Source organism: Sorex fumeus, unplaced genomic scaffold (genome assembly GCF_029834395.1).
Source record: "Sorex fumeus unplaced genomic scaffold, SorFum_2.1 ptg000051l, whole genome shotgun sequence".
Classification (NCBI taxonomy): domain Eukaryota; kingdom Metazoa; phylum Chordata; class Mammalia; order Eulipotyphla; family Soricidae; genus Sorex; species Sorex fumeus.
In genome coordinates, this window is record NW_026606108.1 from 40644275 (window position 1) to 40658994 (window position 14720).

Below are 14720 nucleotides of genomic sequence, written 5' to 3' on the forward strand. Positions count from 1 at the left end.
CTGGAGGCCTGGTTTGATTCCTAGCACTACATGGTTCCCTGAGCACTTCTAGAAGTGACCTTCCCCCTTATCAGTAAGAAATAGGAGTAGCCCCACCTGGCAAGAAATAGGAGTAGCCCCCAAATGCTCTTGGGTGTGGCCCCAAAACAACAACAACAAAAATTAGTTGTATAAACAATAAACATCTATTATATCATACAATATCTGTGGGTCTGAAACTGTAGAGCAGTTTTTGTCAATCTGAAGTCCTAATTTCAATACCATATTTTAGGTGTTAATAGTAACACCTCACTTTTTAGGTATTAAAAATTTGCATTGGCTATTTACTGCTACATTGTGTGTGTGTGTGTGTGTGTGTGTGTGTGTGTGCGCGCGCGTGTACACGCTTTTTGAGCCATACCTGGTGATGCACAGGGGTTACTCTTGGCTCTGCACTCAGGAATTACCCCTGGTGGTGCTCAGGGGACCATATGGGATGCTGGGAATCAAACCTGGGTTGGCTGCATGCAAGGCAAATGCCCTACCCGCTGTTGCTCCAGCCCCTACGTTACATTTTTTTTTTAATTTTTATTAGTGAAACACCATGAGGTACAGTTGTAGACTTACAAATTTTTGTGTTTGGGTTTCAGTTATACAATGATCGACTTGTTACATTTTTTAAAAAATCACCGAAAATGAAGTAATGCAAAGTAGTAACAGCCATTTGTATCTCAACCTCTATAGATGAGGAATTCAGGATTGACTTAACTGGATATTTCTGCCTATATTATATTAGGATTGCTAATGGCATTCCAGTCAGTTGACTAAAGCTGGAGAATAATTCCAAGGTGGCTCACAGGACTACCAAGTTTGCTGGCAGAAATCAACTTGTCATCACTTGGCCCTCTTCATCATATTGTTGGCATGTCCCCATTGTGACTGATTTCTCCCAGAGTGATCCAGAGAGACAAGGAAAAAGTCACTAGTCTTTTATGACCTAGCCTCTGATGTCACATAACATTATTACTACAAAATCTTATTGGATACTCATGATATTCTAACTCAGACTATCTAGAAAACAATACCAGGAGGTAAGACTCAATGGGAGCCATCTTGGAAGCTAGGTACTACAGTACTTAAGAGAATTAAAGTGGGGAAAAGATCTAAGGGGCACTGTGCACAGAATGTGGAAGAGGATTTTCATGAAATGATCATTCCCAGAATTCAGATCACTGTCACTGTCACTGTCCTCCCATTGTTCATTGATTTGCTCGAGCGGGCCCAGTAACATCTCCATCGTGAGACTTGTTGTTACTGTGTTTGGCATATTGAATACCTCACAGGTAGCTTGCCAGGCTTTACTGTGCGGGCGAGATAGTTTGCCAGGCTCTCCGAGAGGAGTGGAGGAATTGAACCTAGCTCGGCCAGGCCAGCTTTGTGCAAGGCAAATGCCCTACTACTGTGCTATCACTTCAGGTAAATATGAAGAATGATCACTGAGGACATATAGAAAACTAAATTCAAAAAAATTCAACAAATTTTTAAAAAGGTAACCTAGTTGTAAGAATCTATGAAAAATTACTTTTTCTATTAGTAATACATCTTCTTAGCTATATAAGAAAATAAATAACAGTATAAAATATTATAAAAACACAAAGGGTGGGGCTGGAGAGATATAGTACATCAAGAGGAAGTTGTCTCGCACATGGCCAACCCAGGTTCAGTCCCCAGCATCCTATATGGTCCCCCTGAGCACTGACAGGAGTGATTCCTGAGTGCAGAGCCAGGAGTAACCCCTGAGCATCACTGGGTATGGCCCAAAAGACAGAAACCAAATAAAACAAAAGGAAGGGAACATGAGAGTTTCCTTTAATAGATGAAAAAATATCACAGAAATTAATTCACTTCTATTCTTTAAAGTTCAACTCTGTGAGAACAGAGAACAGGAAGCAAGAGAACAATGTTATAGATGTTATAGTTGTACATGCCTTTCAATAATGAACTGTATTTTCTTTCCATTTTGTATTTAGTGCCATAACTTACTCTATATTCATAACTTAGCTGATTGTTCATCAAGAAGCAAGAGACATCTAAACATTTTCCAGTGCTTGTTTCACAAGCAGAAATAATAAGATACTGTAGGAATTGTTAACATTCTGGGTGAAAAAAAAATTATAAACAAATATGCTACCTTATTCATGTTTCTGCTAGTAATAAAAATCAAGATCCAGGAGATTAGTGGGAAAGAAGTTGAATCCACAAAAAAAAGAAAGAAAAAATGAAGGGAAAGGGAGAATAGAGCAATAGTACAGCAGGCAGGGTGCTTTCTGCAGCTAACAGGGTTCAATCCCTGGTACTCCATATAGTACAACTGAGCACTTCCAGGAATGATATCTGAATACAGAGCCAGAAGTAAACTCTGAGTACCCTGATCACCACTGGGTGTAGACACCCCACACACACCAAAAGAAAGCTGAATTCAAGATAATAGAGGAATTTGAGGAAGCTTAAAAATTGAAATGATTGAGCTATAATAAACTTGTTGTGATCAGCTTTATTATCTGAAATGTGACAAATCTTTCTCATAATTAATAACCAAGTATTCTCAGAGTAGACATATCTCAGGACAGACTTCCAGTAATGCCTCTGAATGCAGAATGCACTTTATGAGGTTAGATAGCAGGTTATCAGCTTCAAAAACATCATGAATTGTGAGACTGTATGGTGAAAAAAGTCAAGGTCTTTTAAATTTTGATTAATCTATTCAAAATCCAGTGAAACTTTACTATGCTGTTACTCAAAATCTTAGTAGCAATTTACTGTGTAGGGTTTTCTGTTTGTTTGATTTGGGGTGTGAGGGGAGCTACCCACAATGGTGCTCGGTTAACTCGTGGCTCTGCACTCAGGGATCATTTCTGGCAGACTATATGGGATTCCAGGGATCAAATCCAGGCCAGCCACTTACAAGACAAGCGCCCAACCCACTATATTATTGCTCCAGCCCCAAGATTTTTTTTATAAAAGCAGACATCTCTCAGAATCAGTATAATTCAGGAATACTTGGAACCTAGTATGCAGGCATATTCTCTGAAAACAGTAACTGGAAAGCAATGTTCATTTTTATAAAATTAGAACAAAAAGAGCTATTTCAGCTGACCTTACAGAATAATTTAAAAGAAGAATAAAATTTCTTTCCTGTCATTCTGACATGAGATATAAAACTAAAACTTGTAGATCTGGGAAAAACTTACATATCTCTAACCATAAGATAAATGTAAATGTCCAGTCTTATTAAGTATAACTTGTTTATTTTTTGGCAGTGCCAGGAACTGAACTGAGGGTCTCCCACATAAAGGAAAAGTGCTCCACCATTGAGTCACATCCCTCCCTGCCTTCAGGTAAAGCTTTACTGAAGGAAAACATTCCATAGGCTATCACTCCCCTTAATACCTTAATACCTTAATACCAAACCAGTAATCATAAGAGCACAAAGAGAAATGGTCTATACATCCACTGAACTTTCATACTTGGCACTCACAGTAGAGATAGAGACCAGTGTCCATAAAACTGGATTAAGAGCCCACAAAATGTTACTAGAAAAAGAGGTTTGAGGGGCTGGAGCAATAGCACAGCAGGTAGGGCATTTGCCTTGTACGCAGCCAACCTGGGTTCTATTCCTAGCATCCCATATGGCCCCCTGAGCACCGAAAGGAGTAATTCCTGACTGAAGAGCCAGGAGTAACCCCTGTGCATCACCGGGTGTGACCCAAAAGGCAAAAAAAAAAAAAAAAGGTTTGAGCTTAGGCCATAATGACAAACAATCCAGCCATAAAAATATCTGAGGGGAAAGGGAACTACAGGTGTTTGAAAACATCTCTGTTGGGGCTGGAGAGACAGTACAATAGGTAAGGCACTTGCCATTCACATGGCTGACCCCGGTTCAATCCTCAGAACACCACATAGTTGCCTGTGTCTTCCAGGAGTAACCCCCAAGTGCAGAGCCAGAAGTAAGCCCTGAGCACCACCAAATGTGGCCTCAAAACCTTAATTAATTGATGAATTAATACAAAAACTGCCTCTGTAGGGTGAGGGGGATAGAATCCCATTCTATGCCACAGTTAAGTGGGATAGTATATACTTCCATATATGAGGTTCAGGAATGGAAAAGAGAAGTCAAGGTAGACAGAAATCCAGGGCAGGGATATAACTCAGTGGTAGAGCACTTGCTTTGCATGTGCCAGGCCCTAAGTTTGATCTCCAGCACTGCAAAAATAAGCAGTCTAGTATAGTTGCTATGTGATGAGCAATCTTCTGAGTCTGTGTTTTCATATAGAATCCTTACTGGAAAATAAAAGATTAAAGACTTAGCTCTTTAAGACATGAATTCCCATAATTTGTACATATATCCCACCTTAATAACATTTGATCTTCAAATCTGAGTATCAGGCTTTACGACATTTGATATGAACTATAAAGATCCTACTTAGGGGCTGGAGAAATAGCACAGGGGTTAGAATGCTTCTCTTGGATACAGCCAATCCTGGTTAGAGGACCTCACTGTTTAGGGTCCCCCAAGCATCACCAGAAGTGACCTGAGTACAGAGTTGTAAGTAAGCCCTCAGCAATGCCAGGTGTGGTCCCCCAATCTCCCCAAAACTAAGATCCTATTTACCTTCTTCATGAAGAGCAAGCAAAAAGTAGGTAAAAAAACATGTTTATCACAGCATTCTATGTAACAGTGAACTGAAAATGGAAGTGACCAGCAATAGGAGAGTGAATAAAATTATGAAAAAGCATCAGTGTAACAGTGAATTAAAAATGAAACTAAATGACCAGCAATAGGTAAATGAATAAAACTATGAAAAAAAAATCACAAAAACCCAGCAAATATGTGCTGATTAAAACAATCACATCTCAGGTTGAAGAGATAGTACAGTTGTTAGGGCACCTGCCTTGCATGTAGGTGACCCAGGTTTGATCCCAGGCATCCATATGGCCCCCCAAATCCTGAATGCAGAGCCAAAAGTAAACCCTGAGCATCGCAAATTATACCCACACTACACACACATACACACATACTCACACACCAGAAAAAGACAGAAGAATCGTTCTTGAAGGATATTTTCAGTTTCAAAAGATAAATTCTGAGCACCTAAGCAGAAAAAAAGAGAGAGACAGACAGAGACAGAGAAAGAGACAGACAGACAGAGAGAGAACCTTGTTGAAGTTAGTGTTATTTAGGTTGAGAACTCAGAGGTGAGTAGGACTAAGGCAAAAAGGGACCAAAAAAGTCTTTTTGGTGCAATGAAAAGCTTGTGAAAAAGATTCTAAGGTCCAAGTCAGAAGTAAACTCTGGGTATGACACTATAACAAAAACAAACCAAAAATAAAGTGTGTAATATAAATACTATATGTATTAAACAGTGAGATGTACTGAGGCAAGACTATAAGAGCAAATGAGACAGATAATCCTATATATCAGCTTAAGAAATAGATATTTGGGGTTGGGAAAGTAGCCCTGTAGTAGAGTGCTTGCCTTGCAATTTTAAGACCCTGGGTTCAATCCACAACACTTAAAACTAATAACACATAGCATACAAAACAACAGAACTTTAACCTTGAAACTAAAGACATACCACTTAAGGCTTGTAGGCAGAGGAGTGAAATGATCATCTTAAAATTGTATCATTTTGGTGGCAGGTCAGTAACTACTTTGGATGGTAAAGAAATGTATATATACATTCAGATATACTAGGAAGCTGCAGTCATTTCAGGCAAGAGATTTTTTTTAAAGGGTGGGTAGAGGGATGAATTGCAACACCACACTACCAGTAGATATGGAAGTAAGTGGTTTAAGAAGCAACCAAATCAAAAGTGAAGGGGAGTGGGCAGAAGTTAGGGTTAAGTTACTAATTTTTAAGTAACTACCACCCAATTCGGATGGGTTGTAAGACCCATTTTGTTTCACTGAGTCACACATCAGGAGTAAAACCAGATTTTCAAGGATAGGAAGAAATGCCAAGTTCCATTCAAAGTTAGGTTGTCTTAAGGGTATTTATAAAACAGTTAAATATAAGAATCTAAATATGTTAAATCTGGGGCCAGATTAATAGTACAGCGGGTGGGTAGGGAGTTTGCCTTGCATGCAGCTACCTGGGTTCAATCCCCAGCATCCTATATAATCCCCCAAGCACTGCCTGGAGTAATTCCTGAGTGCAGAGCCAGAAGCAACCCCAGAGAATTCCCCTGAGTGTGACCCAAAGAGCCAAAAAAAACCAAAAAAAACAAAAAAAAACCCCAATAAATAAATATACCAAATCTGGAGCAACAGTACAGCAAGTAGGGCACTTGCCTTGCATGTGGCAGACCAAACTTTGATCCCTGGCACCCCAACTGGCTCCCTGAGTCCAGCCAGGAGTGATCCCTTAGCACAGAGCAAGGAGTAAGCCCTGGGCAGCATCAGCTCTGGTCCAAAAACAAAACAAAACATATGTATACTAAATCTGAAGCTCAAAAGAAAAACAATTAAGAATTAGCATAAAGCTAAACACAGAAATGGAAATAATTAAGGCACTATTCTGTTATATGTTACACTGCCTAATATTAATGAAACTAAGGTGTTTCATAAAAATTCAGATAAAAAGATCCACTATAAAGCCAAATATGATGGAAGCTTTTCAAGTGTTAAAAAATCTCTTAAATGAAACACAAAACCAGGTGGACTGAAAAAGAATGCTATCTTCTACCCTAATGTATTAAGATAATTTGTCCCATGGGAGTTGACCTGGGTTCTATCCCCATCACCACCCATAGTCCCCCCAAGCATCATTAGGGGTGATTCCTTAGGGCCAGTAGTTAAGCCCTAAAGTTATCAAAACCAAGAAAATTTGTCTCATTATTTGTTCACCTTGGAATAATGGGGAAAACCTTTATTAAATCTAGACGATCTGTTCTGAAACCTTAAAATTATGAACAGTTCAGCAAAGAGAAATAACTAATGTAAAAAAGAAACTAATCTTATGAGGCTCTAGATATTACCCTATATGATTAGAGTTGACAGGTCTGGAAAATTGATTTTGTTTAGTAATTCATCACTGCCATTTCCTGCCAAACACAAAATTAAAATGGGCTTTAAATGACTCATGAGGCTAGGATCTTCAGATTAAAATTTCTCATTATAAACCAATCTCAGAAATTAATTGCAAGTAATTCCATTTTAATTTTTATCTTTGGTGATGCATTAGAATTTTTAGTGTGTAGAAAGTTTAGGGATATGAAAATGTTTTAAAATTCTGAAATATAAAACTATAGTGGTAAGTTTCCTTGCTGGAGTGGTAAGTTTCCTTGCTGGAGCGATAGCATGGTGAGTAGGACGTTTGCCTTGCACGCGGCCAACCCGGGTTCAATTCCTCCGTCCCTCTCAGAGAGCCCGGCAAGCTACCGAGAGCAACCCGTCCACATGGCAGAGCCTGGCAAGCTCCCCGTGGCATATTCGATATGCCAAAAACAGTAACAAGTCTCAAAATGGAGACATTGCTGTTGCCCACTCAAGCAAATCAATGAACAACGAGAGGACAGTGCTACAGTGATACAGTGCAGTAAGTTTCCTTATGAGCAACTTTAACTGAGCTCAGCTCAGTTATTTATTCATCACAGGAATTAAGCTGAAAATATTTACAAATACAACAAATCCAAACCAATGAGCATTATTCAATAGCTCTGACTTTGCTCTTCCTAATATTTTAAGCATATCAGTCAAGGGCTTTAATAGAAAAAGATAAAAAACAAACCTTTATGTACAAACCTTGGTGGATTTTAGGAATGGTCTATACCTAGGGTTTCTTGATCTCCAATGAAGCAGGTGAATTGGAAACTTAACATTCTGCAAAAATGACTTTTCCCCCACTATGTATCTTTTTCTTAACCCCCAACATAAATGCTCCTTTCCCTGTGAAACAGGAGTAAGTCATTAAATCCCATCAAAACACACCTCATAAGAGTACCAGATATACAATAACTCTAAAAAAACATATGGAATATAAAGAGTTGCTTTTATGTATCTTTGCTTTTATTGTTTAAAAAATATCTTTAAGAAATAAATTAAGTTTACACAGAAAAAAAATTGCTTTGAATCGCAGAGAAAATACTCAGTGAAAAGAAATACATACGTACACTAGCTTCATTGTCTCAAGATCACACTCATATCATTTGGCACCACAAAGCACTAATAGCTTAATTATGTAGTGAAGCTGTGATTATAAAGGTTAACTGTTCATTCTCCTAATCATCTAGCTTTCCTGTAATTGTTATCCATCTATAAATTCCTTCTTACTTGACAAAAATTTCACACAATGATTCTGAGAAACAAATGAAATACAAATTCACAGTTCAGTCTCTAAGACAAAGTCTATATGAGACAGTAGGAAAAGGAAAAACTACTACAAATTTATAACCAGTCCGTGCATGGTCATATCTTTCCTTAAAACCTGTTAAGACAAATGCAGCAGAGGGCAGTGGAGGGAATGGAGATTACTTAGAAGTTAAAACTAGTCCAGCTAATAAAGTCATGATTTTTTTTAAATTATGTTCAGTCTGGCTCTTTTCACTTCTCAAGAAGTGACTCAAGTTCTTCTTGCAAAGAGCTTAGCTGCTCCTTTTCTCGGTCTTCCTTCTGTTTGAGTTCATCCAGCACAGCCTGAAATCTGTTCTTGAGAGCCAGGTTTTCCACTTTCATAATGAGATCCTCCTGTCGTTTTGCTCTGTCTTGAGTCTCTTGGAGCTTGCCTTTCACATTATCAATCTGTTTCTGAATTCCCATAACCAGCTGATTTGTTCCCTCATTTTCCTGGTGCTGTTCATCTGATTCATTTAGCTTGTCTTGGAGTTGTCTTTCCAAGTCTTCCTCAGTGTCCATAATGTTTATATCTTCTTCATCTTGATGTTGAGTCTCATCCTCATCTTCACTGCTGCTGCTGAGGTCATTGAAAATCTCCCGAAGCTCATCATGTTCCAATGAATCATGGCCCTGCCTATGGCCAGACATTCCTGGAGAAGAGATATCAAGGCCTTGATTTTCTGTTTCTTTTGTTTCATCTTCAGCAATTATTTCCCAACGAGTACTGACAGCTTCAGCATCTGTACTCAGCAACCTCTTTACTTCTTTTTCTACGTCTGGTGATTCAATATACTTCTTCTTTGCTGTCTTCCGGAATCTTCTCTTTCTAACATTTTTTAGAGGCAGAGTAATTCCATGATTCCATATGAACTTTTTCTCTTTGTCCTTATCCTTTTTCTTGCTTGCTTTGGGGTCCGTAGTAGCAGCTGGTTCCTCCACAGGAGGATAAAGATCACCATCAACTGTGGACACAAGCATCTGGCAGATATCAGCAGTCTTGTAAAACGTTTTTTTATCAATGGTTTTCAAGCTTTCCATAATACAGGGCAAATCTACCAGTTTTGAAGCCAAAGGTACCCGGTCCACTCTGACGATTCCATGACGTCCATCAGGGTGTAACTCAATTGTCAGTCTGTCCTTCAGGTTGACATGGCCAGATTGCACAGCCCGCCTTACAGTTGAGGCATATTCTGGAGGGAGGCGTAAGATAAATTGGCTCTCTAGTTCGTGAGGCGCATCATCTTTGCTTTTACTCATCTTTGTTTCTTTTCTTTCTGAGATTCGCTTCTCGAATAACCTATTGTTGCACTAGAAAGCTCCAGCTGTTTCAAGTTAGAAAAACCAGTTGTTACGAACTTCAATCTTTAATAACAAAGAGCTCTAAGAACAGCAGCTAAGCGTCTGTTGTGTCTAATCTGTAGACAGTCCCAAGCCTTTCTAAGGACTGAATATTCAGTAGTTACTGAATACCATGCCTTTATTCAGCGTGGTCCTTTTTTATCTATTGCGGCAATGTCAAGTTCCAGCCTCTAGGTGCCGCTGTCGGACAACGCAGCAAGCACGAACGCAAATGGCCGCTTCTGCAGAATGATTTTCGGCACAGAAAATAGGGACCAGCAGACACTCCCAATGCACAAACTCTCCCGGAACAAAGATACCGAAAAATGCGGGCCACAGTGAGTGCTCTTCGCCTCGAGTACTTACAATCCGGTGACGATTACAAGTCCACTTTCTCCAGACAGGAACGAGCGCGAAGGGGAAGCAAATGCGGGAAGATGTGCGCGGAGGGACTAGCGGCTCCTTCAGGATCCTTCAGTTCTTCCCGGATCTAGACAAGCGCTACGCGAGCCGATCCAGTACAAGGGCTCAGGTCTGGCAGCACAAAACCTCACCGACCCTGCAACTCCAGGCGCCCAAGCGCGGTATCTCCGTAGCTCAGCAGAGCGCAGCTGCTGCTGCAGACGGTGCGGAAAAGGAAGCGATACGTCACTGAGAGGGCGGGATGTGGCTGTGAGTGACAGCTCTGTTCTGACGGAAGTACGGGAGCCTCCCGGCTCGCGCATGCGCTGTTTGCATCCCTTGTGACCCGTGAGAACTTGGCTTTACGCGAATTCTTAAAGAGCCCCGGTCTTAATATTGACAACGATCTCTACAAAAGCGAAGAACTGTCCTTTCCCACCGGCCACAGCTAAATCCAGAACGTTAGGCGATCGCCGGGGAGCCAGGTAGCTCCCAGCCTTCCGGGTGATTGTGGAGATAAGGGAAATATCTCGGACGCTTCCCAGGATATAGCCAACCTGGAGTTGATACAAGAACTTTTAAGTAACCACAAGTGGATGTTAAAGTATCACAGTCAGTGGAGTGTGGAGTTCATGCAGCTCACTATATGATTCTCAGTCTGTGATTTGTTGATTATGAAAATGACGGAGGGGTCCCAGGTCTCGATGTTTCTTTTTTGTTATGTTAATTTTTTATAGTTAAGGCATTGTGTTTACAATGATTTTGTTGTTTATGGGCTTGGTCTTTCTCTTTTTTATGTTTGACTAAAATATAAATGCAAACAGAAGTAAATGTTCTTCTGGAGACACAAGTTTGTTTAGAAACATTTGCCTGTTAGACAAATGGTATGGTCGTAATTGAAGTATCTGTAATTGAAGTATTACTTCAATGTAATTGAAGTATTACTCCCTGCTACCTACTTGCCAGTAACTTTTAAACTGAGATTTTTTAAAAATTCCGTATCTATAATTTTAATAACTGTTTTTCACTGCCAAATATTGGGTAGTCAAATATTTATCAACAGGTGCTTTTGTCTTTTGGCTTAATTGTGTAACAATTTCTTCCTATTCCTGTTCATTTCCTATTATTTTTAAATCACTTGTTAGAGATTAAGTTCATTAAGGATTTAATTTATATCATCTAAAATGTAATTAAAATTTACAAATCTCTTTTATTATGTCCTCACTCCAGATTGGAAGTGCTTTAGTAATCAAACTTCTAATTTCTTGCTCCATATCTTATTTGTATAATTTTTGAAAGACATCCTATGTCTTCTTAAAATGAGTTAGAACCATTTTATATACATTTCACTCTAGTCAAGAATAGAGATGAGTAAAAAGTATAAGCATGAATGTTTCCTTTGATTTGATACTTTATATCATGCAAGGGAATTACAGTGTCTTGGCAACAGTTTATTTTTGTGTTGAGTTTGAAGGAGAAATTAAACTCTTACAGATAACTGTATATCAGTTCTCTCTTTCTTTTTTCTTTTTGGATCACACCCATCTATGCGATGCACAGGGGTTACTCCTGACTTTGCACTCAGTAATTACTCCTGGAGGTGCTCAGGGGACCATAAGAGATGCTGGGAATTGAACTTGGGTCGGCAGCGTGCAAGGCAAACACCCTACCCGCTGTACTATCACTCTAGCCCCATGTGTCTGTTTTCTTTGATCTAACTTATATTAAAGAATGTTGACTGGTTTATGATTTCAAGGATGATGTTCTCTGATAGTTTTTTAATGTGTTTGTCTCTTAAATTATGCTTAATTTTATATATCACATATAATACATATATGTGATTTCAGCATGATAACCTCTTCATAATGTTTTATTTAGCCATATAAAATATGAAGCCATTATTATACTTGAAATTAATCAAAATATTGCATTTTACTTGCCTATGTGTTTTTTTTCTTGCCATTGTTTGTTAGCAGACACACTCCTGGTGGTGTTTGGGTACCAGGGCTGCTCCTGGAAGTATTCATGACACCATGCAGTGCTGGGGATCAGTCCTAGGACTTGGTACATGTTCTCCACTTTAGTCACATCTCCAGCCCTACCTATGAGTTTTATGATGTGCAAATACCCTTTTCACACAGTAATGAGATAAATTTTGTGCGATTCTAATTTGCCAAATTATGATATATTTCAGTTAGGAAACATTAATTGAAAGATCCTTTTATCAGAGATAACTAAAAGGATTAACTAAAATTTCCCTTACAGTAGCTACATCTTTCCATCATGAAACAGTATCTTCTGCTTTTGAGTGTAGCACTTTTCTAAATTATAGTGTTTTGAGTGGAAATTATATTGATCCTAAAACTAAGGGCTTTACTGTGTCACCATTACTTTTATTGTCTATTGATTGTCCAAGATTTTTAAATTAAATCTACATAATGTACATAAACACTCTGAATTGTGAGAGATTTTCACTCCTGTGTTTGTTCCCGTGAAATAATTATGATATTAGTAAACCAGATATTTGGGGAAAGCAATGAATGGTATCCCCTGAATGGTAACAAATCCCCCAAAGGTTTTCTACTTATGGTAAAGGAACATCATGATCAGGCTGACACTTAAATTTTGGAGATAGCATGTTATTTAGTAAAAGATATAGCAAATACCACCAAGAAGTACACTTTGTGCTATGTATGTAAGCATTATAAAAAAGTTATGTCTCCTATATCAGGTAAGATACTTTACATTGCTTTAAACGATATGGAAACTATTTTTCAAAATCCTGGTAATCAGTAACAGTTCTTTTCATTAGAAATTTAATATAAAGCATGGATAAAACCCACGTTATGTTAATTTACCTAGTAGCCATATTAAGATGGCAAAAATCAATTTAATTTAATATTTTATCATAGAAGTATAATTCAACATAGGGTCATACAGAAATTCACTGTCACTGTCCTCCCGTTGTTCATCGATTTGCTCGAGCAGGCCTAGTAACATTGTGAGATTTGTTACTGTGTTTGGCATATCGAATATGTCACGGGTAGCTTGCCAGGCTTTGCTGTGCAGGCAAGATACTCTCTGTAACTTGCCGGGCTCTCCAAGAGGGGTGGAGGAATTGAACTCGGGTCAGCCGTGTCAGCCACATGCAAGGCAAACGACCTACCCATTGTGCTATTGCTCCATCCCTATACAGAAATTATTAATGAAATTTTGCACTCTCATTTTGCATTTAATCTTTAAAATCTGGGTTGTATTTAACACAGTAAGTCTGAGTTTCAACTAGCCAGTTGAAATTTCAAATGCTCTTTGACCACATATGACTGATAGTTGTACTTTTGGACATCCCTGTGCTCAAGATATGGCTGCCTCTAGATAAATATTGGCCTGATAGAATATTGGCCTGATAAAATATTGGTTTTCTCTTTCTAATTTTGAATAATAGATATTTATGCTTTTCCTATTCATCTATTAGCTTTTCCCTTGTCTCCTTGTAAGCTTCCAAAGTATATGTCCACAAGATATCTTCCAACAGTAACCATGAAACTTATTTCCTTGTGTATAGTAAGTTTAAAGTCTATTTCCCACCAACCAAAGTATGCCTTTCATTCAAATTAAATTAATGTGGGCGGTAGTATAACGAGCCCTGGCTCAATAATATTAGGGGAAGAGCCTAAGTCTGTTATTTCTGAATTATGTGACAGTGACATTTGATAATGGCTATAGAGATCTTAACACACAATGAGAGGTTAGGGCCAACTGAGATCTAATAAGAAACTTCTCCCACAACAGAGTTGTGGTTTAAATAGTACCAAAGTTGAGAAGCACTGCCCCGTGGAGTAGAGAGATAGTACAGAAGATAAGACACTTGTCACATATGCAGCTGCAGCCACACTACAGCCCTGACATAGGTGTGCCACCCCCACTCCCCAAAGAAACTCTTCCCTAAGGTTATTATTTTAAGCCCATGTTCCTCTCCTCGCCATCCACCATTGAAAGGGATAGGACTCAGGTCTCACGCAAGCAAGGCTTGTTCTTTCTTGCCAGGCCACATCTCCTGCCTAAGCCTATGTTCCTGACTAAACTCTGATCAGAGGAATAGGTTGAGATTGTGAATATTATTTTAGATTTATCAGATCCTACGCTATGAATAGGTTTATCTTCCCAATAGGTACAAAGACACCTAAACTAAGTCTTACACGGGAGGAAAGGATGTTTAAAAGGACACTGAAAGAAAGTATTAGAAGAGAGGAAAGGGCATGGGCAATTGTCAATGTGCTTAGGCTGCTAAGTGACTAAATCAAGTGATTATCAACAACAAAAGTTTAGTTCTGGGGGTCGATAATACAGTGGGTAGGCAAAACTTGCCTTGCATGCAGCTGACCTGCGTTTTACCCCGGTACTGCATATGATTCCCTGAGCCCTCCATGAGTGATCCCTGAGCACAAAACCAGAAGTATACTTTAATATACTCTCAGGAGTAAGCACTAAACACTGCTGGGGGCGCCCCCTTCCACCCCCAAAAAAAGTAAAAGAAAAAATTTCATTCTGTCTTTTAAGGACTGAGAAATCTAAGATAAAGTAATGTTAGGTAGCAGCAGATTTG

The 14720-nt window shown here is 38.9% G+C and overlaps 1 protein-coding gene across 1 annotated transcript; it reads right to left on the reverse strand.

Annotated features, from left to right (window-relative positions):
• Positions 1-8011: 8011 nt before the first annotated feature.
• TAF7 (TATA-box binding protein associated factor 7) lies at positions 8012-10242 on the reverse strand. Its single transcript, XM_056124370.1, has 2 exons — positions 10079-10242; positions 8012-9696 (listed from the first exon to the last, which is right to left on the reverse strand). The coding sequence occupies exon 2, from the start codon at positions 9629-9631 to the stop codon at positions 8582-8584; it is 1050 nt and encodes a 349-aa protein (XP_055980345.1). The 5' UTR covers positions 9632-9696; positions 10079-10242; the 3' UTR covers positions 8012-8581.
• Between the last annotated feature and the right edge of the window lie 4478 nt (positions 10243-14720).